Source organism: Cenococcum geophilum, assembly GCF_001692895.1.
Source record: "Cenococcum geophilum 1.58 unplaced genomic scaffold K441scaffold_9, whole genome shotgun sequence".
Classification (NCBI taxonomy): Eukaryota; Fungi; Ascomycota; class Dothideomycetes; order Gloniales; family Gloniaceae; genus Cenococcum; species Cenococcum geophilum.
This window is the reverse complement of record NW_027137567.1, coordinates 2,080,804-2,103,816: the sequence shown is the minus strand read 5'-3', so window position 1 is coordinate 2,103,816 and position 23,013 is coordinate 2,080,804. Positions and strand designations below refer to the sequence as shown.

The window sequence follows — 23,013 nt, the reverse complement described above, 5'->3', positions numbered from 1 at the left end:
CTATCTAGATAGGTTTAACAATAAAAATATATAGTGGGATAATAAAAAGAACCTACTATATTATAAAGACGATTATAAGACATTCGCCTATTGCGGGCGATATTATAACTAAAATACGCTTAAATATAATAAGCTAAAAGCCTTATTTATAATCTAATTGCGAGACCCCCTTTCTAATTAAGAAGTAGTAGGAAGGCTCTAGTATAAGAGACTAGGTTATATAGGACCTAACGCGATTAAGTATCTACCTTAGAAGGTAGGTAGTGTAAAGCTTTAAGGACTAGCGACAATTAAATATAAATCCTATACTATTAGCAAGGCTTACGAAATTATATTAAGAAGAGCACCTACTAATAAGGTAATAAGGCCCTTCTATTAAGTGCATATTAACTTATTCTAGGAGATTGTGGCGTATAACGGTTATAAATAGACGATATATTTTTATAATAAATTTCTATAAATAAATAAGGTGGAGACCTTTGCCTAAAAGTTATTATTAATATAAGCAATTATACGATATTTAAATAGGGTAAAGCGTTAATATAATTAGAAGATTATAGTTATCTGAGTTAATAGTAAGACCTCCCTTAGTAGCGACTTCTATAGTTAGATAAACTAAAAAAGAATTATAGTAGAGTAATCGGCTCTATATATAAAGTCTTAGAACGGTTCTACTAAATATTTTAGGGGGGTAATTATTATTAAGTCTCGTTATATACGAATCGAAGCTTAATTACTAAAAGAGCTCTAGCTAGAGATTATTAGAGCTACAGTATATTTAATTAATTGGATACTAAATACCTAGCTTAGCTAGATAATACCTTTTAAAAAGCTTTAGTTAGTACTAGGGCTCTCACTATTAAAGCTAAATATAGCTTATCTACGTGTATACGGCTATAGAGCTTACCCGCTTAAATATAACCTTTTATATACTTAAAAGCTTAAGCTAAGAGCTTATATTAGATACCTAGTTAGGTACTAGTTAATAAATATCTTTAGGGTCTATATACCTAGTAAAAAAAAGGTAATTTAAATAAGAGACGTAATATTTAATAAGCAGTTACTCTATAATAACAGTTAGCCAAATCTTATAAATCTACTCTAAAAACGCGCTAATTAAATTTTGGAGGTAATTAATATATTACACATTAATAGGATGCTTTAGGAAGAGCTTAATAAAACATTAGATAAGGATAATAAGACTTTAAATAAGATTTAAGTAGAAAACAGTAAAAATTAATAGGTAGATTTTATGTAATGGAATTCCCTAGAAGGTATATATTAGATAAGACAGAAGGAGGTCTCATCTATGTTCTAAAAGGAGATCTCATCTATGTTCCAGAAGGAGGTCTTACCTATATTCTATCTACGTCCTAGAAGACACGGTCAGATAAATAAGGGGTAAAGGGTTTTACTAGCGTCTTAGAAAGATTATATAGGGAGCTAGTTCTCCTCTAGAGAAGAACTAATAATTAGTCTCTAAATAGAAGTAGTTAGAAGCATTTATTCTTTAATATATAAAACTTATTCTACCTTTAACTTACCTTCTATTTACCTTTAACTTACCTTTTACTTACTAGTGACACTATTAATTAGATAATTATACGTTCTAGTTAGGCTAGCCTCTTACAATTCTAATTGCTTATAATCCGTTAGGAACATACAGCTATTAATTAATAATAATAAACTATACTCCTATACCCTATAAAGCAACGCCCTTACCGCAAGAGGCTTAAAGAGTCTCCCCAAAGGAGCGCATTCCCTCTTCCTACGAAGAAGCCACGGCTGGTCTATCTAACCTTGCGAGACCTTTAGAAACGATTACCGCTGGGGAGTTATCGGAGCAGTCGCTATATAAGACCCTATAAAAAACAAAGGAGTTAGAGATATAATTAAGATAAGTATATTAAGACTACTAAGAACAATTATAAGGACAATTAGGGGAAGTATAAATACCCTAGACACAAAGCGGACTTAAAGGGGTAACGCCACACTATACTATAACGTTAGAAAAACCTAAATTCCGCATAAAGGAACCTGATAAGTACTATAGTAATAGTCTTTAGAACTATAATTGTTTTATCCGATAATATAAAACCAAGTTTCGGCTAAATCTAAAATATTACTCTAATAAATATAATTAGATACTAATTACTTCTACCTTTCTATGTAGCACCGTCAAGAGTTCATAGATATGCTATAAGAAGAAACTTACTATACCCCTTAAATTCAGCGAACTTAGGACCTAGTTAGTTAATTAGGTCCAAGACCCTACTAATTAAGGAATAGACTATAACTAGCGATACTATAATACCAAACAGCGGGATGGTTAGACTGTGGTCTAGTTTATAAACTACTTAAAAAAACTAGAAGATAATATACCCTACTTAAATCTATAGGATAACGCTATATAACTTCACCAGCTACTCGCTAAGCTATAACCTAAGATTTAATAGGCCATATAAAAGAAGGGCGAAATTCCTATCTCTTAAGAAAAGCTTATCTCTAAAGCTACTTAGATTAAAAGTGCTAAAAGAGACTATTTAGGCAAGCGAAAGGAACGAGACGCCAATGATAAAGAGCGTAGGACTAGACCTAGCTTTAATAATAGGGGCAGATTTTAACCTAACCGCTCTACGGAAGGACAATGCAAGTAGGCCTCGCAGCCCCAAAGCAACGCTAGTTAACCCTAAAATAATAATAGGCAGAGACCTAATCCGCAGAAGGGGAACTAAGAGACATATACCTGTTATAACTGCGGCAAGAAGGGCTATATAAGCCGCTTCTACTAATAAAAGAAGTAAAAGTCGGCCTAATTAGGAAAAGAGACAGCCTAGTAGATCTTTACTCCCTTACACTAGGCTAGCAAGAGAAGGAGAAAGTAAACTACTATATAGTTATTCCTGTCTCTATTTAAGTTAATAATAAATAGGTAATATAAGACTGCCTTATGGACAGCGGCGCAAGTATAGGGTTTATTTCTTAATTACTAATAAAAGAATTAGATTTGGACCTTAGCGGCTCATAGGTGCGCACCATTTAAAGCATTAAAGGCCACCAGATTCCATGCTACGGGGAACAGGCTTTTTCCGTAGCTAGCTAGGACCGTGATAGTCTATAGGACACGCAAGAGATACACTTCTGTGCCGCAGAAATTAAGGGGTATAACCTTGTTTTGGGATACCCATGGCTTCACCAAGTTAATCCGGACATTAATTGGCCTTTAGCCTCATATCAACATCGGAAGTCTTAACCGCGCATTATAGTTAAAAATTAAGAGACTTTCTTAAACCATATATAAGAAAAAGGGTGGGCATATGCCATATATGCTACTCTTCATCAGGAAATTTTTTTTTAGGCACGTTGTTGTAAGCGAAAATCGGGTCTACAAAACCTGCGTAAGTCGCGATTTGCGGCAATTTGTAGCAATTTGCTACAAACACGCAGCTACTTATAAGTAGCCTATGCAAATTGCTACAAATACGCAGCTACTTATAAGTAGCCTATGCAAATTGCTATAAATTACCGTAAATTACTATAAATACGCAGCTACTTATAAGTAGCCTATGCGAATTACTGCAAATTACCGCAAATTGCTAAAATCGTGACTTAAGCCAGCTCTGCACGAAGCTCCGCACGAAGCTCCGCACGAAGCTCTACACGAAGCTCTGCACAAAGCTCTACACAAAGCTCTGCACAAAGCTCCACATAAAGCTCTGCACGAAGCTCTATACGAAGCTCTACACGAAGCTCTATACAAAGCTCTACACGAAGCTCTATACGAAGCTCTGCACGAAGCTCNACATAAAGCTCTGCATGAAGCTCTACACGAAGCTCTACACGAAGCTCTATACGAAGCTCTGCACGAAGTTCTACACGAAGCTCTGCACGAAGCTCTGCGTACAGAGGCTCTGCACGAAGCTCTGCACGAGGCTCTGCACGAGGCTCTGCACGAGGCTCTGCACGAAGCTCTACACGAAGCTCTACACGAGGTTCTGCACGAAGTTCTGCACGAAGCTCTATACGAAGCTCTGCGTACAGAGGCTCTGCACGAAGCTCTGCACGAGGCTCTGCACGAAGCTCTACACGAAGCTCTACACGAAGCTCTGCACGAAGTTCTACACGAAGCTCTGCACGAAGCTCTGCGTACAGAGGCTCTGCACGAAGCTCTACACGAAGCTCTACATAAAGTCCTACACGAAGCTCTACACAAAGCTCTACACGAAGCTCTACACAAAGCTCTACTAAGACTCTGCACGAAGCTCTGCACGAAGCTCTATATAAAGCTCTATATAAAGCTCTACACAAAACTCTGCGTAAAGCTCTATACAAAGCTTTATACAAAGCTCTACGTATAGAGGCTCTGCACGAGGCTCTACGCGAAGCTCTACGTACGGAGGCTCTACACGAAGCTCCGCATGACATATATTACTTCGGGTCCCCGCTATATTCCCGATAGCCTCTATATATAGGTAGCCACCTTATTTTTTACCCTTCCTTCCTTACATCCTCCCTACCTAGAGAGGCACCAGAACTGCAGCTAGCAGACGACCGTCACCAGAACCAGATAACCGTCACCAGAACCAGACGACCGTCCCCAGAGCCAGACGACCGTCGCTAGAGCTAGACGACCGTCGCAAGAGCCAGACGACCGTCGCCAGAGCTAGACGACCGTCGTCATCCAGACGACCGTTACCAGAGCTAGACGATCGTCGCAAGAGCCAGACGACCATCGCCAGAGCTAGACAATCGTCGCCAGAGCTAGACGACCGTCGCTAGAGCTAGACGACCGCTAACCGTTCAAACGACCTAGCTAGCAAACACTAAACGATTTAATTGGTTGAATTAAACCAGAGCATTATTATTAGTCTATTACCAAATTAAATTAAATTAAGCCCTTCTATAGAGGCACCCCAGATAACTACCGTTTAGAGGTAGTATAGATAGATAGGTATAGACGGTAGGTATAGATAGGTAGGTATAGATAGTAGGCATAGACAGGTAGGTATAGATAGTAGGTATAAACAGGTAGGTACAGATAGTAGGTATAGATAGGTAGGTATAGGTAGGTGGGTATAGACAGACAGACAGATAGATAGATAGATAGGTAGGTAGGTAGGTAGGTAGGTAGGCAGGCAGGCAGGCAGGTAGGTAGGTAGGTAGGCACTAAGCTAATTAACGATTTAGAGGCTCTAAGTATTTTATATAGTTATAATATAAATATATTTAAAAGTATATTATAGCAATTTATAGGAAACGTGCAAAATATATAAAATATATAAAACGTACGAAACGTATAAAACGTGCAAAATATATAAAATGTATAAAACGTACGAAACGTATAAAATGTGCAAAATATATAAAATGCAAGGGCTACGTATAGGCTTCGCGCGGATTGCCGCAAAAAATATAGGCTTCGCGCAGGTTACTGTAAACTATTGTAAAAAATATAGGCTTCGCGCGGGTTGCTGTAAACCGCCGTAAACCGCATAGGACCATATACAACCACCGCAACCGTATAGTTTGCAGCAAATTGCCGCAAATTACTATAAACCGCAACAACGAGCCAAAAAAAAAATTTCCTAATATTAACACCAAGAACGGGGATACGGGATATTTATTTTTGGATATTTAGCTATACGTAGTTAAGGAACTAGAGATTCCACAAAAATATATAGACTTAGAGGATATTTCTAGTAAAGAGGCTGCACAAACCTTACCTAACCCTATATTGGTTAAGCATAAAATAAACATAGGGGACAAATAACCTCCTTTTAGACCGCTATATAACCTATTAGAAAATAAGCTGGCGGTACTACATTAATATATAGTAAACAATCTTTAGAGAGGATGGATTTAGCCCTCTATAAGCCTAGTAAGGGCGCCGATTATATTTATACCTAAAAAGGACAGGACCCTTTACCTCTATATTAACTATTAGGCGCTAAATAAGATTACTATAAAGAATCGCTACTTATTACCCTTAATAGGGGAGCTTATTAACAGGCTATTGGGCGTAAAGATATTTATAAAATTAAATCTAAAAGATGTATACCATTAAATCTGGATTAAAGCCGGCGATAAGTAGAAAACGGCGTTCCAAATATAGTACGGCCACTTTAAGTACCTAGTGATGCCATTTAGGCTTACTAACGCACCAGCAATATTTTAGGCCTATATTAATAAGGCATTATTAAGCCTGTTAGACACGATATATATAGTCTACCTTAATAATATTATAGTCTACTCTAATAACTACAAAGCACATACGTACTATATATAAATAGTACTAGAAAGACTGCGGGAATATAAGCTCTATATAAACCTAAAAAAGTACACATTCTATGCTACTAGCATTAATTTTTTAGGCTTTATCGTCAGCGTTAACAGAGTGTTAATAGAGAAAAGTCGGGTGGACGCTATTAGGGAATAGCCCTACCCTATAACATTTAGAGAAGTATAGGTTTTCTTAGGCACGGCAAACTTCTACCAAACGTTTATTATTCACTACTTATAAGTAATACTCCTAATTACCAATCTACTAAAAGGATCTAAGAATGGCAGGAAGTTAGAACCCTTTATATTTAGGGAAGCTACTAAGCAGGCTATAAACCGGTTAAAGAATTAATTTATATCGGTGCCTATCCTAATACACTTCTGCTAGGAGCTATATATATACCTTAAAACAAATACATCCGGCTTTACCCTAGGGGCAATTATATCTTAATTAAAAGACGGAAAATAGTATCCTGTGGCGTTTTAGTTAAGGAAAATAACCCCTATAGAGTAGCGTTATATAACGCACGACTAAGAGCTACTTACAATAATCGCAGCAATAAAGTACTGGCGACATTATTATATAGGAAGCAATTATCCTATTAAAGTCCTTACAGACTATAATAACCTAAAATACTTTATAACTATAAAGGTATTAAGCGGTCGATAAGCCAGGTAGGTAGAGGCACTATTATAGTACGATTTTAAGATTATATACCGCCCAGAAAAGATAAATCCTGCTAATAGGTTATTAAAACGTCTAGATTATAAAATAGGGAGGATCTAGGACAACACAGGGGAAATAATCCCTATATTGCAAAATTTGCTTAGGAAAAAAGAAGACTCTTTCCCTAGAACTATAGAATTTCGTAGTAGGGCAAAGGTCCTAGCGATATAGCTATAAAGTAACATAATTATGGAGCCGTAGGATATAGTTATAGACCAGATTATAGACCAAGCAGACGTTACAAAGTTAGCGTACCCTAGAATTAGCGAGAATTCTATGGGATATACTAGAGGTATCGCGGCACCTTTAACTCAATGGCACATTAGCTGCGAGTTCTTAGATCTAAGGGGAATAGGCAAGATACCTATCCGCAGCGTAGCACACTATATAATAGTAGGAGAATCTACTAGCACTAATGGTTTAAAACGTCTCGTGCTACGCCTTAAGTCTATAATGGCGGCAGGCGAAATAGAAGTAAGTAATCTATACAAAACCTTTTCGGATCTTCTCCTTTAAGCTTAATAAAGGGACGCCTTCGCCTCTAGGGAGAGGTAGAAAGATATAGTAGAGACTAACTTAGCCGGAGTTACTAAGAAGCTATAGCAGCAAGACTAAAAGGGTCTGTTATGCTTTAAGGGTGCTATATATATCCCAAAGGACCAAGCGATTTAAGATGAAATTTTAAAGGTCTTCTATAATAACCCTCTTAGGGGTTACTACGGTACTAACAGGACCCTTAAGGCTATTTAAAGGAAATACTTTTAGGACGGAATGTCTAAAGAGGTTAAGGACTATATATTAAGGTATAATACATACTAAAGGATACAGATATCCAGGCATCGCCTATATAGCGAGTTATTAGTACTTCCTATTCCGCAGGGACCCATATTAGAATTAATAATAGATTTTATTATAGGCTTACCCCCTACTAAGACAAGAACTGAAGAGGTTGCTAACGCTATCCTAGTAATTATTAATAGGTATATAAAGTTTTTAGGATACTTTACTATTATAATAACGATTATAGCAGCAGAACTAGCAGACCTGTTTTTAAAATAGTAGCTCTTATTTAGTATACTAAGGGGAATTGTGTCTAATAGAGGCACCGTATTTAATAGTATATTTTAGTCTTTATTCTATCTCTTATTAAAAATACGGTAAAGAATAAGCACTACCTTTTACCTATAAACAGACGGGCAAACAGAGCGTCTAAATACGTTATTGGAACACTACCTCTACTACTATATTAATTATTAACAGGATAATTAGATATTGTGGTTAGCTCTAGCGCAGCACGTATATAACATAAGTATTTATAGCAGCACAAAAATAACCCCTTATAAAGCATTGTTTAGGGTAAAAGCAAATAATCCCTAGAACGTTAAGGACATCATTCCTAAAAGAGAGGCACTAACGGCGTCCAAAAGAATTAAGCAAATAAGAATTCGCAGAGAGGAACTTAAAAAGCACTTACTAGACGCCCAGGCCGTATAAAAAAGGTACTATAATAAAAAACATATACTAAAAGAATTTAAGATAGGAGATAAAGTCTTACTATCTATAAAAAATATCCAAATAAAACGCATTAAAAAGAAGCTGGATTACCAATAGCTCGGACCCTTTAAGATAGTTAAGAAAACCAAAGGAAACCAAACCTATAAATTAGAATTACTAAAATCTTATCTAATACATCCCACATTTTATATTTCCTTACTAAAGCTATACCGGAGAAGAAATAGTGCGGAACCGCCCCCACCTAGCGAAATTAATGGGGAACTAAAATAGAATATAGAAGACATTCTAGACTAAAGATGGCGCCAGAAAAAGCGCGAATTTTTAGTTTATTAGAAAGAATACTCCTAGGCGTATAATAGTTAGGAACCTAAGGAGTACCTTCGGCTAAAATATAACACCGTAATTAAAACCTTCCTAAGAACCAAAGGTAAAGACTTAGAAATAATTCCGGATATACCACAGGTAAAGTAATAGGGAAGACCCCGTAAATTAAAACCATAGGAGTAAGTATAGGCATTAAGAACGGAAACGTTTCGCCATTATAATAGGGATCCTAAAATCCTATAAAAGGAAGCCTATAGGGACCCATAGGAGAACCACTAGGGATACTATTTAAAGAAGACGCTATATAAAAAGGAGTAGTAGCACTATAAAAAGTGGCCTTAGGGATTTAGAAAGATCCCCTAGGGATAAAAGGAGAGTATCCGGCCTAATACTAGAGATATATAATAGAGTTAATAGTATAAAGAGGAGCAAAAGGACAGCCTATAAAGAATTAGAAATTTTAAGGAATTATAAGGCACCTATAGGAANANTACCCGTTTATTATATATNGGGATTATANTAGTNNACTNNNTTTATATNGATTGTNACTAAAGCTTAGAATAAAGGCATCCCTAAAGTATAAAGTTAATTCCTAATAATAGGGCATCCTAAAGGCACCTAAGAGGCACTATATAAAGCTATTCTATAAAAAGAAGGAAAGAGCTAGGTAATAACTTAAACACTAACAGCAGCAACAGGAGCCTCCTCTTCCATCTTAACGTCATTATTAACGGTATTATCGGCTCCTCTATCCCCAAAAGCATTAGCACTTTTACCAATATTCTTCTTAGAATAACGGGTATTAGAAGAACCAGCACGGGCGGGAGACTGGCGAGGAGAACGTTTATCTTAACCGTTATTGCTATCCTTAGTATCCCTAGGTTCCAAATCGGCGTCTAAGTAGGGATTAGAGAGATATTAGTTAAAGGAGTTAGCACAGTTCCTAAGCAAGTCACTAAAGAAACTCACCTAGCTAGAGTAGCCCGCGCAAGAGTACGAATATTATCATTAATAAGAACGAGCTGTTCGTATATACGCTCCTGGACACTATATATCTAAAAACGTTGCGTCTCTATAGTAGTGGAAACCCTTATAGAATTAAAGAGTCTGTAAGTGAGGGAAGACACCTTCTATCCCCGCCTGTTACTATTAGGATATTGGCGGAAATCTTAGATAGCGCGTTAGAGCCTATAAGTCTTATACATATAGATAGCGGGAATCTAATATAATTAGCGAAATTTAGAATAGGATAGAATAGGAAATACTAAAACGCAGGTCTTTCTCCTGCTGCGATAATAGGAGCACTTAGATTTATTTTTACTAGAGCGAGGCATCTTATAGACGTGGGAAGGATCCTGCGTAAGAGCATAAACGCAGCAACAATAGTATTTTAGGGAAACTGCTGTAGGAGTAATAGACGCTATCTAGGGCGTCACCAGGAGATTAATAACACTGCCGCCGGTCTGGGGACCACGAGCTATTATAAGAGAATACTCTAAGAAGTCAGCATTATTATAAGAAGATGAGGTAGAAATCCTATTGCTTATAGATATGTTATAAGAAGAGAATAAAGTAGCTATAAAAGAACAGCTAAAGACACAGAAGCTAAAAGCGGAGATGTAAAGGAAACAGTCTGCTAAAAAATAAGATAAATGGTGTTATTAATAAAAAGACGCATAAAAGGCGACAGCTTATAAACTAGAAGAAAATTAAAATAAAGACGTTATTATTAGAATCCATTTTAGGTAAATAGGGATAGTGGCTTATAGACGCGTTACATAGGACAACCTCCAGATTAACTCATAATAAACTCTTATAATAAGAAAGGTGAATCCCATCCAATTTTTATTATTATTATTTTAGTTCCATTATAAAGGCATTATAGGGAACTATAGTAGGAAAAGAGCAAAGGAACTAAGGACAAAGTAAGGTTTCACGCTAGTAAAGAACTAGCTATAAGCTATATTATAGAGTACCTTTCCACTAAGAATTTCCCTAGTGGTTTTAGCCGGAACTTTATAAAAGCTTAGTAGAGGCGAAGTCTTAGAGGACCAAAACCCTTAAAGGGGAGGCAATTGTAACGGAATTCCCTAGAAGGTACATATTAGATAAGATAGAAGGAGGTCTTATCTATATTCCAGAAGGAGGTCTCACCTATATTCTATCTACGTCCTAAAAGACACGGTCAGATAGATAAGGGGCAAAGGGTTTTGCTAGCGTCTTAGAAAGATTATATAGGGAGCTAGTTCTCCTCTAGAGAAGAACTAGTAATTAGTCTCTAAATAGAAGTGGTTAGAAGCATTTATTCTTTAATATATAAAACTTATTCTACCTTTAACTTACCTTCTATTTACCTTTAACTTACCTTCTACTTACCGGTAATACTATTAATTAGATAATCATACATTCCGGTTAGGCTGGCCTCTTACATTTTAGTAGAAATTAAAACTAAGTAACTAATTAAGATAATAATATAGCAAGCTTATAAACCTTAAAGGATAATTTCCTACCTACCCTTTCTACCCTAGATAAGACGCTAGAACCTTAGTTAATTCCTACTAAAGAATTCTTAAGCTTCTTAGCTCCCTCTACCTGTTAATAACCGTATTATAAATATATACCTATAAAGGATAACTTAAAGGATAAAGACGGCGTAGCTATTAAGGAAGACAATATTATAAAAGGTAAATAATTAAGGAGGCTACCTAAACAATATATGGCTCATTTAACTTACCTTAAGAAGGTAGATAGCTTTAAAGCGCTTTAGGCAGCCTTTTATATAGGCCTAAAATATTATAGGAAAATCTATCGCGATAAGCTACTACCTCTACTTAAGAACTAGAAGAAGCTTATAAGACACTAGTATAAAAAAGGTTTCCTTACTACTGCTATAAAAGAGTATACTAACCTAAAAGGTTATAGAATATTTAAGGTCGTAGATAAGACTCTATTAGTTAAAACAGTGCCTACTACCTAGAGATTTACCTATAAAATAAACACTAACGGATATCTAATAAAGTTTAAGGCATAATTTTATATAAGAGGTAATCTATAAGAGTTAATATATAAGAATATCTATGCGGTAACTCTAGCAGCTAAGGTCTTTAGGGCTCTTATAGTAGTTATTACAGTATTTAATTTAAACATTTAGTAGGGCGATACTATTAACGTATTCGCGAACAGCTTAATTAATAAAATAGTCTATATTAAGTGTCTAAATAAATTTACTATTAAGGGTAAATATTTACTATTACGTAGAGCTCTCTACGGACTTTAATAATCGCCATATCTTTAGTATAATAACTTAAGTTAGGAACTAACCAAATTAGGGTTAAAGCCTATTAGCGGAGAGCTGTATCTCTACTATAACAATCGGCTAATTATATTCTTCTATATGGACAATATCTATACTATAAGCACTAAGGGGAACCAGTTAGAGCTTTTAAGCTTTAAGACTGCGCTTATAAAGAAATATAAGATAAAGGACCTAGGTAAACTATCCTAGTTTCTAGGAATTTAAGTCTTAAGAAATAGAAGTTAGAGGAAGCTATAGCTTTATTAAAACTCCTATATTAAGAAAATCGCTAATAACTTTTATTTAACTAATATACACTTAGTTAGTATACCTATAAGTACTAACAGGCTCCTACTAAACCTAGAGGAAGCTTTAAATTAAGACACCTATATCTACTAGAGAATAATTAGATTACTCCTCTATATAACCTATATTACGAGACCTAATACAGCTTAAGCTTTAAGTAAGCTATTAGAATTTCTATAAAATCCCTTACCCCTCTATAACGCCGCAACTTATTAAGTAATTACCTACCTCTATTAGATAAGGACTCTTATAATTAAATACTTAGGATATAGTATAGGGAGTTAAGTCTTTATAAAAGTAAGTAATATAGCGTTTAGAGATAACTTAATAAGTAGATATAGTATAGAAGGATATCTATTTACCCTATTTAGAGGACTAATTAACTAGCGCTCTACTAAGCAGATATTAGTAATAAAGTTAAGCACTAAGGCAGAGCTTATAGCTCTATTATATATAGGCACGGAATTAATCTAGTAAAGTCGCTTCTTTAAAGAAATTAGATTAACCTTAGATAATAGGTAGATAATTAACTATAATAATCTATAGATAATTTAACTACTTATAAAAGACGGACTAGAGCTATCTATAAAGCTCTAATATATTAATATATACCACTACTAGTTATATTAAGAGGTACGTAATAATTAAATTAAGATTAATTAGACGCCTACTATAGTAATAATAGTAAATAGATTAACTAAAGCTCTACTAAGGCAGAAGCATAAGACATTTATTTATTAATTAAACCTAGTTAATATTAAGGAGAGGATCTAAATTAATAAAGGTAAATTTAACTTAACACTATACTAAGACTTATAATATAGCTTTAACCTATAGGATAGCTTAAAGCTAGGGGGGTATGTTAACTATAACGGGTACTATTAGATATCAGCTTTAGATTTATCTCGACCTAGTTTTAATTTAGTTTCACCAATTCTCTAGGGACCCCTGTGGGGGGTACTACCTCATGTATATATAGTCTTTTTCCTTCATAGTTTGAATAGACAGAGTCCTCAATCTTACCTTACAATCGGTGCACGGACTACCGATCAACAGGAAGGCATGCCATTGAGGACAATTTAAGGGAGGCGAAGGCGTAGATGCCAACGCCAGACGTTAGAGACAGGAGCGCACTGTAAGTGGACAAGTGGTATCAGTGAGTGTCAACACAAGGTGAATATTAGGGTTTGACTGGACTGACTATCCCTTGACCCGGGGTGTCCTGCGAGGATATGGCCCGTGCGTAAGCCTTAGGAACACTAAACAAATATAGCTTTCTAATTGGCCAGTTCCTTATCGATAACTACAGAACGAATTCCACCGTGTTAAGGGATAGTCTGGGTCGAGCTCCAGCATATCCACCTCTTGCTGGTTCTGCTCCAAGACAGACTCATTACCCGGCCCAACGGGCTTCTCTAGAGTATCTGCCATTTTGGATGGATGAGGCAAGGAAGTCCTTGAGGTAGCTATTTCTGATTTTGTATGTGCAATGGGTTCACTGGGCTGATTGAATTTCAAATCAGCGGGATACCATGCACATCTTATCCTCCTTGGGGAACTGACATATCCGAGGTGATGGTCGAAGTGTGTTGCCATCTTTGCGGGATGTGACTTCGGTGGATCAGACATTCTGCCACCATCAGAGCGCCGATCCGGTACAAGCAAAACAGAGCAACACAGCAAAGTCACACCGCATTCTCATAACTACAGTAATTAATAAGACTACCCCGCAAATTCACTTAGAAAAGCTTAGCTATCGCTTCGCTATTCCTCAATGAAGTATCCCGGTTCTATGATAGGTCCGAGTTCTGGAGCAAATAGCACTCCGCAGCCGAATCGGGTTGATTTAGATCCATATTGGCCCAAAAATTAACATAAAAAAGATGCTACATCTGCTCACGAGAGGATTGAAGTAGGCTGTAAGACCATGCTCTTGTTAAGAGCCGGAAAAAGAAGCAATGATAACCTTGATGACTCGTCCGCGTCTTGCTAACGTAGCTCCCAAATTCAGATTTTCAGATTTTCAAAAGAGCGAAAATCGAAAGATCACATAATATGCAGGAGAATCATAAGAGAAAAGTACAGCCCCATTCAATATGGCCAAAATCACATGGAAATCCGAAAGTAAAAAAGAGGGATCAAGAAAAGATAAACGCCGCAGATAATGTGTCCATCACAACACCTCCGACACACATTCGGTTGAACATCCAGTTGATACTATTATTCCTTTAGGGTGACCAAGTTCAACCATCCCATCACCTACTACGATTGCAGGTACATGCAACCTCTTTTGGACGATGTCCGCGCCGAGTGTGATCCAACAATTTATCTTTGCGGTAGAACCGCTTTCCGCATTCAGACTGCGGGCATGCATATGTTCGCTCCGTCGTGCTGTGTTTCCGTACATGGCGATCGCGATCACTGCGCCGACCAAACGATCGATCAGTACAGGACGGGTTGGGGCAGTAGAATCGATGGGTTCTTCTAGTCGGTGAAACAGTATTTGTGTCTGACATCCCGGACATTGGGCGAGAGTTGGAGTGGCTAGAAACTTCTGATCCAACTACATCGCCCGGTTGCGTTTGATAGGACACTATGTTACATCGGTCCTCTCTGATATTCTTGTGTGCGCTAGTTTCATTGTCGTAGGGCAGCGTTGGATTGGATTCGCCATCTATAGTAGTACTTGCAGCTAGAGTCTGAATAGAACCTGGGGTGCAATCGTTACTGCTAATGCTAAAGATCTGAAGTTCGTTGGACCTAGTAGATGATTAACCTAAAAATAATACGCCGCGAGTGGAGATACACACCCGAAGTAAAGTTGGGGTAGGAAATCTGTTCCTGTATGTAGGCGATACTCCTTGACGTTGACATCATTCGGCTGGCGTGTACTTTCTGCAACGGAACATGCTGTGATGACGCTGGAAAAAATCAATTCACGTTAAGCTATTTAGGGCATGGAAAGTTTACAATCACCTTTGATAAAGAGCGCCCGAGTGCGGAACAAGTCCCATGTTTTTTGGCGATGATATATTTGTGTTGTGTTGAATCTTGTCGTTCTGCAATATATCATCTAATACCATCTCTGCGGATGCGCCCACTGAGTATAAGTCAACGTTTTGTTGGAAAATAGAATCAAGTTTTATCGGTCTGAAACTATGAAATAGCATATCGTTCTCTTCTACATGCTTGGATGGGTCAGTGCCTGCGTTGATGCTTGAACCAGCATCTCGAGATAGTTGAGGCTTGAATGATTGGAAAGGCGCGACTGGAGCACTTAATGGAGCTTCAGGTAAATCATATTTACTGAAGGCAGGATGAAAGTATGGAATGTTCTGGGCGGAAGTTTGATTTGTGAATGTGTTCTCATCTCGAAGTAGAGAGCTCTGGATTAAGGTGCTGCGGGGGAAAAGACTGATTAGCAAAATATTATACTGTAGTTTTAGTTTTGATCACCTATGAAAATCACCAGGATCTGGCGTGACCGCCTTTTCTGGAACGCATGCAGCTGTTGTATGGAATTCGCAATCTTGCAGAATAGTTCCGTTGAGATGACTATATAGGGGAAAAGGCTTCCCAGGTGTCTGCTGAACCGTGTGCTACATGTGAGTACTATTTCAACCTGAAATCTTTGAAGGTTAGGGTTAAATTTAAAATCCACTCACTCGTGCTAATGGCTCGGTTACATACGTATTGATGAACGAACCATCAGCACGAGACTTTCGGGTAATCTGTGCTCCCAAAAGATTCCTCAAAGGATTCCATTCCAGTCCACTGGAGATATCCGGAGTCCACGCCATACTAGGGATGCATGCAGGGATGCCTACACAACGTTACCCTTCGCCTTGTATTGATTGCAATGCTGATTAGGTCTTTGAGTCCAGTTTCGGTTCACTTAGGATTCTCGCAAAGTGGCCACTCCTCCGGGTTCCAGCGAAGGTCCAGTTGCGAAGAGGAGCGGTTCGCCGGCAGGAAACCTCAGAAACGCCTACGGTCCACGGCTGTCCAGAGAGCTCTGTTGGAAGTATGAAAGAAGCAACGCTGCAAAAAGTAGTTGGTCAAAGTCAAAATGTGAAGGCTAGATGGTGACTATATATTCCTCTCTTCTCCAGCTAGCCGGCCTCATATCTCAGGCTAAGAAATTGGCTGTTCGAAAGTGAGGCCGAAAGTGATGAGGTTTTCGCCCTGATAGGACGCTGCCAACAACGATTTGCGCCCCGACGCCCCTTTGACTCGAAGGGCGCTGGCAGGAGTTCGGTTCCGGTGAGCCAACAAAAAGTGTGACACTCCCGCTATCAGATACTGTAATGCTGGGAGGCATCCACTCCTATGCACGGTCGCCGCCCAAAACTGAGAGGGGCGTGAGGAGGAAGACCATAGCCTAGGCGAAATTCATATCTTGGGAACGAACGTGAGGCAGTAGCAGCAATGCAAAGGGGCGTCGAAATCTAGCCCGAAGACATCAAAGCCAAACAATTTGTTGGTATTTAGGTAGGTCTGTCATAAGTAAGATACATCTAAGCTTTGGTCGTTGCGAATGGGTTGATGGCTGGTGAGAGGAGTCTGGGGCGGGGAACGCCCTGCGACTCTTTTTGCTGCCCGAGCTTCTCGCAGGGCTGGTGGCTGAAGGTAAGCGAGCTTCGCAGTGATCGATTTCGAGTCATGAATTTAATTCTTCAATCCAGACAACTAGCGCGCATCTCTACTCGCTTCAACAATGGCAGACGAAGACGAAGACACACCTCAGCTTCCCAACACGAATGCTGGAAACATTGACCTCAGTGATGAAACACAAGACTTCCGCTTCCTTAGCAACCTCTCGTAAGAACTCTTTCGCTTCTGTTCAATCTCTCCCACTAATGTCCCTAGATTCAACGGTACAGACCTACCCAAGATTCCCAAGCGTGGGGAGAAGGACTTCGAGCCTCATGCCACCTCTCTGCAGTCCTCTATCCTCGCAGCCTCGCGGGCTGCTATGCACTCGGCACTCTCTATCCCCCGCATTCATCCACCCAAGACTCACATCATGGCTACATACGACCCGGATACAAATATGGCATATGTAGATAAGGTTAAGAGCCAGCATTTTCAGACCATTGGAAAGTTCGTTCGAGGCAAGGAGTGGCTATTACCCGAAGAGACCCTCTTTATGCTTGAGAGGGGTAGTTTAGATGTCCGATGGCCTGCAGCCAAGACAGCTGACGAGAACGAGAACGACAGCGCCAGCGCTAGCCTGGGTGTGCCTATGAGTCTGCAAGGAGCTTATGCTGCCTTAATTGGCATGGAAGGTGGCGTGGGCGGGAAGTTGACTTTGGAGATGTATAATGTCTACGCAGGCCTGAAAAGAGCGGGATACATTGCCCTCCGAGCAGGAAATTGGAGCGACGAAAGAGGAGCTCTTGACTTTACGTATTTAGCAAAGACAGATGCTGGGAAGGCTACGAATAAATATTGGGGTCTGGGGCTGTTCGCGGAAATATGGAAAATGCTGTCCGCAAAAAAGTCAGATGGAGGTGCTGAGCGACTCGCCCTTGGACCGCTGATAACCCCTGGCTTGTATCGAAGCTATGGTAATTTGGCTTCAGCTGCAATTTTTTTTAAAAGCATGGATCTGACTTATCACAGACGACATATATCGGCTACTTCAAATTATTCCCAGCTATAACCGAAGTTCTCCGCCCACGTTTTCTTTACCTGCCGACTCCACGAATCCCTTCCGCGTTACCTACCACATCTACAAGCCCACTGGGAAGTTTAGAAAGACTGATCCAGGGCCCCCGGACTACAGGATTGCTGTCGTAAACGCCCGAGAAACATCAGTGCCCACAATGGCTCAATTGAACGATCTGCTTGTAACAACACCGTATGACCCACCGGGCGTAAACAGCCAGCTATATCAAAAACTCAAACACGGATCCCGCAATATCATTCTGGCGATAGTAGACCAGGGTATCCCCAGCTATATCAGAGTTGCGGATGCCTCTTTTGGAGATGAGAAACTGTATGAGAGAAAGGGGAGGGGTTCACGGGGGAAACGAGGTGGATTTGGAAGGGGTAAGGGAAGAGGAAGAGGAAGAGGCCGATGAGCCTTTAGTAAGGTTGAAAAAGGCCTCATAGGCTATGAAGTATGTTGATTCTCTAGTCGCCTGTTCTGCGAAGGGCGAAATCCTCCGCTAAGTGCGATATATAGTCGCGCTGATCATTCGACCCTCGCTGAGGCTCTCTACATATCATCTATGGAGAAGGGATAGAGGGAGGAGGGAGTGAAGAGGGAAGATGATATCTTTCGTACATCTCTCAAGCCTCGGCTCGAAGGAGGGCTCCCGAGCTCGGGTGGCCTACAATATCTCAATATTCACTCAAAGCTTGAGGCTACCGTACTACATATTAGCACTGGTATATAGAGTTTAATAAAAATTTGTATAGTGTCCTGAAAGGGGAAGTCTAAAGTAGTAAAATCCCGACAGCATGCGGGGTAGCAGCTCGGCACGGTCATGGAAAAAATCCGCCGAGCTACGACCCCATAGCATGCCTCGGCATATTTCCCCATCAAGGGCGCCAATTCAACCCCCGCAACTACCATCATGAGCTTCTCCGTCTCACAGAAAGCTCCTTTCAGCTTCTATCTCGTCCGTTGGTGACATTTCGCAACCAAATAATCACCAAGAAACAAATCAGTCTTAGTACCGCTCCATAAAAGGCAATATGAGCTCAGCTCCGAAACGAGGACTCCAAGCATTGAATGAGCAGCTCTCCAAACCGCTAGAGGATCCAGGGACTTTCGAAAATATCCCAAAAATTCGGAGGATAGCAGGTGATTCGGCAAGCCAGTAAGTTTGAATGTGGGCATTCAACCCTAATCTCAGAGATTGATGCGGAAGAAGGAGGATAAAGGGCAAAGTCGTTATTGTCACTGGTGGGTAGCTGTTATCATACTTTATACCATTCTTCAGGCTAAAACCTGTTCCACCACTAGGAACAAACTCTCCAATCGGTATTGGACGAGCGAGCGCACATCAGTTCGCCCACAATGGTGCAAAAGCGATTTTCCTCTGTGACTGCAACGACCAATATCTTGATGTGCACAAACGGGAGCTAAACTCGTTATACCCGGAGGTTGAGGTGCACGTCAGGAAGTTCGACGCTGCAGATGAAGAGTCAGTCAAGAATGTCGTTCAAGAAGCATTGGACAAGCATGGCCGGTTGGACATAATGTTCGCGAATGCAGGGATATCTAGCATGAAGCTCTTTTACGACGCATCTGGAGAGGAGTTCATGAAAATGATGAGAGTGAACACACTAAGGTAAAGAGCAAATCCTTAGGAGTCTAGGACGGTGGAATGTTGACGTCTAATTACAGCGTCTTCCTCGCGACAAAGTACGCGGCAAAAGCTATGATGAAAACCAGCAAAGACAAGCCATACCCCGGAGGATCTATCATTGCTACGGCGTCAGTGGCTGGGTTACGTTCTAATGCAGGCCCTACAGACTACAGCGCCAGCAAAGCCGCAGTAGTCTCCATTATGCAGACAGCAGCCTACCAGCTTGCTGGAACTGGAATTAGATGTAACGCTTTGTGCCCTGGAGTAATCGAGACCGGGATGACAAAAGGAATGTATGACATAGCAAGGAAAAGAGGTACGGAGAAGAAAATAGGTCAGCTGAATCCACTTAGGAGAGGGGCCGTAGCAGATGAGGTTGCAAGAGTTGCATTATTTTTGGGCAGTGATGAGGCAAGTTACGTCAATGGACAGGCATGGGCGGTTTGTGGCGGATTGAGCGCTGGCCATCCTTTCGTGCCAGGCAAGCTGGCATAGGGCAAAATTGAACCCATCTCTGAAAAAGCAGCAATACACAGCTACAATTAAAACATTTCCATGGCAGTCAGGTTCTACATTACCATATCAACCTTTCTTTTCTTCACAGCGGTTAGTTCGGGACTGTTCCTCAAGGCGTTCGCACCGGTACTAGGGACTCTTCTCTGGTACGCAGATCCCCAGGAGCCGCACTCTGTCCCATGATCACAGGGAATGGTGTGAGCACGTTTGTGATGTCGCCCAACCAGCTGGGAAAATCACGGTGCAAGTCCGCCGTAATTTTTAGCCCCTCCTCAAATGTTGTCTTCTACTCCCAACTAAGCTGACGTAGTTTAGTGCCGTCTACGGCATATCGGTGATCGTTGAACGACCGGTCTTTGGGTGGGTATTTGATGGAAGATCGTTCAAAGACGGTAGCCTTGCGGGGATAATTCTTGCTATTGATGGTATCATCTCGTTAGTAAAACTTGTGCAACCTATCACCCTACCTAGTATCCACTTATAGAGGGAAGGTACTCTTATGTCATGCAAAGGGAATCTTGTGGAATCCTGGATGTTACGCGGGTTAAGACTACTTCACAGCCCTTACTAGAAATAAGCAAGGCTAACTCCTTACTGTATGGCTAACATTATTAAATTCCTCAACCTCTGTTATATCTTGTCGACATAGTGTTTAGGAATCTCATACACTAATACAACTACAATGCCTTTGATTCCAACTTTGAAGGACCTAATCTTTCTAATGTGGAGTGCAGACGGATGGATTGCAGGCCGCCTTGAAATCTTGTTGCAAGGTGAATGCGGAGTTGTCCACTGCACTTCAGTCCGCATGGAGAACCGCGAGGAGGTCGAAGAAGTTCTTGATCGTATCCGGCCGACCAATATGCTCAACTGTGCTGGTTGCACAGGCCACCCGAATGTTGATTGGTGCGAAGACAACAAGGAGCAGACGATCAGAAGCAATGCTATTGGCACTTTGAATCTCGCTGATCGCTGCTATCTGCGCGGCATCCGTCTGACGGTTTTGCGACTGGTTGGTATGCTGAACCTCGAATCATTAGCACCAGGGAATGGTACTGATAGGACCCCACAGCATCTACCATTATGACACCGAGCACCGGCCCGTGATAGACCTTTCGTAGAAACCGATCCCGCCAATTCAATTTCGGCGGCTCCTTCTACTCCTACACCAAGTCACGGGTCGAAGAGGTACTCCCAATTTCAGTGCGCTTCCTTCCTACTCCATTCACCTCTAATCGCAAGATGTCTCACATTCCCACAGATCATGCGCTTCTACCCGCAGATGCTAATCCTGCGCCTACGAATGCCGGTTTCCGACAACCTGCACCCACACAACTTTGTCACTAAAATTACTTCCTACCCCGCGCGTCATCGGCATCCTGAACTCGAACACTATTCTCGCGGATCTATTACCGTGCGCGGTGACGCTGGCTGACGGGTATATACGGGCCGCCCGCCTGCAGAATCGTGACAGCCATACGAAGCGAAACGTGGATATCCCTTAACCCGCCGGTTCTGGCTCTCAGTTATCGATAAGAATTTAGCCAATAAAGAGCCCTAGATTGACGAACTTTTGGTGTTCCATGCACACGGACCATCGTCTTATCGATAACGGAGGACGCCGGCGGGTTAAGGGATACTATTGGTTTTCTCTGGGGATGCGGGGTAAGCTGTTAGGCCTAATTTTAGCGAATAAAAGGCCCTCTTATTGGCTGTTAGCGTCTACCCCCAGCGAGATCCTTACTAAAAGACGCCTAGTGACTTGTGCGGGGCCTGGTTAGAACACTTGTAATGCGGCTTCGACGTATATAAAAATCTGCCTAAGATCCTGCCTTCCCTCCTCGCCTATATACTTCCGTTACGACCCCGATAACGAAGCTTCGCGAAAACCTGTTCCTCTACCGCAACTAGCTGACAATTCCTGACAATTTTCTCAAAACCGAATCCTACAATACCTATCAGTTCTTCTCTTTTATTATAACTTATTTAAAATGGGAGACTGCGGCTGTTCTGGGGCTTCTACCTGCAATTGTGGCGCAGACTGCTCCTGCTCCTCTTGCGGCGTAAGTTCCCCGCTTATTTGCCATCCTTTCTATCACTTACAGTTACAAAAGCATTAGAGACCCCTATTGATAGTACTTCGGAACAAACGTGGGTCGTTGCGTGGGACTTAAGATCTATTATGGCTCTACATTGGAAGGCTGGATTTATGATTAGTGGACAGTTGGCTTTTTAAATTGATTAATAGCTAAATATAGTCTCTTTATTAAATAGGCGCTATCAGCCACAATGAGGTGTTAGCGCTGTATAAGGAGATCATTAATGAGTGATTTATTTTTTGCCTGTCTGATTTCCTTGCTTTCCTTTAGCCGTTCTGTCCCTCGCCCTTATGTCTGCGCGCCTCAAAATCAAACCCAGCTATACAGCAAGGAGTGCGTAATCTGACAATGCATGACTGGATCCTTCCTTTACGTGGAAGAATTTTACTGTGGAAGAGCAGGCAAAGTAATTAAAGCACAGCGCAGCAATTGTGAGCTTGATACGACAAAGTTGGAGGCTAAGTTGAAGGAGTACGGAATCACAGTGCCGGAGGTACATGTAGCGTATCGACAATGCTTTGAGCGCATGAAGGAGAATTTGAGGAGGGAAAGGATGGTGGTTTGAAGGAGCTTGAGTGTAAATCTGGTTGGAGAATTGCGGTGTAATGTGTAACATATGGGTAGAACTCCTCT

General features: G+C 40.5%; 4 protein-coding genes across 4 annotated transcripts; 3 read left to right on the top strand and 1 right to left on the bottom strand.

Moving 5' to 3' along the window:
- Nucleotides 1-14,698: 14,698 nt before the first annotated feature.
- Nucleotides 14,699-16,243, bottom strand: K441DRAFT_675033 (uncharacterized protein; the record flags this gene model as incomplete). Its single annotated transcript, XM_067650819.1, has 4 exons — nt 14,699-15,203; nt 15,254-15,364; nt 15,420-15,857; nt 16,134-16,243. The coding sequence occupies 4 exons, from the start codon at nt 16,241-16,243 to the stop codon at nt 14,699-14,701; spliced, it is 1,164 nt and encodes a 387-aa protein (XP_067507137.1).
- A 917-nt stretch (nt 16,244-17,160) lies between these two features.
- On the top strand, nt 17,161-18,529 carry K441DRAFT_546337 (uncharacterized protein; the record flags this gene model as incomplete). Its single annotated transcript, XM_067642855.1, has 3 exons — nt 17,161-17,264; nt 17,313-18,013; nt 18,069-18,529. 3 exons carry the CDS (start codon nt 17,161-17,163, stop codon nt 18,527-18,529), a joined length of 1,266 nt encoding a protein of 421 aa, XP_067507136.1.
- Nucleotides 18,530-19,128: 599 nt separating this feature from the next.
- On the top strand, nt 19,129-20,374 carry K441DRAFT_655512 (NAD(P)-binding protein). The gene is made up of 4 exons (XM_067647862.1): nt 19,129-19,273; nt 19,328-19,359; nt 19,420-19,747; nt 19,804-20,374. The coding sequence occupies exons 1-4, from the start codon at nt 19,149-19,151 to the stop codon at nt 20,258-20,260; spliced, it is 942 nt and encodes a 313-aa protein (XP_067507135.1). The 5' UTR covers nt 19,129-19,148; the 3' UTR covers nt 20,261-20,374.
- Nucleotides 20,375-20,963: 589 nt separating this feature from the next.
- Nucleotides 20,964-22,945, top strand: K441DRAFT_685316 (uncharacterized protein; the record flags this gene model as incomplete). Its single annotated transcript, XM_067651866.1, has 5 exons — nt 20,964-21,293; nt 21,392-21,469; nt 21,543-21,648; nt 22,556-22,607; nt 22,777-22,945. 5 exons carry the CDS (start codon nt 20,964-20,966, stop codon nt 22,943-22,945), a joined length of 735 nt encoding a protein of 244 aa, XP_067507134.1.
- Nucleotides 22,946-23,013: the final 68 nt, after the last annotated feature.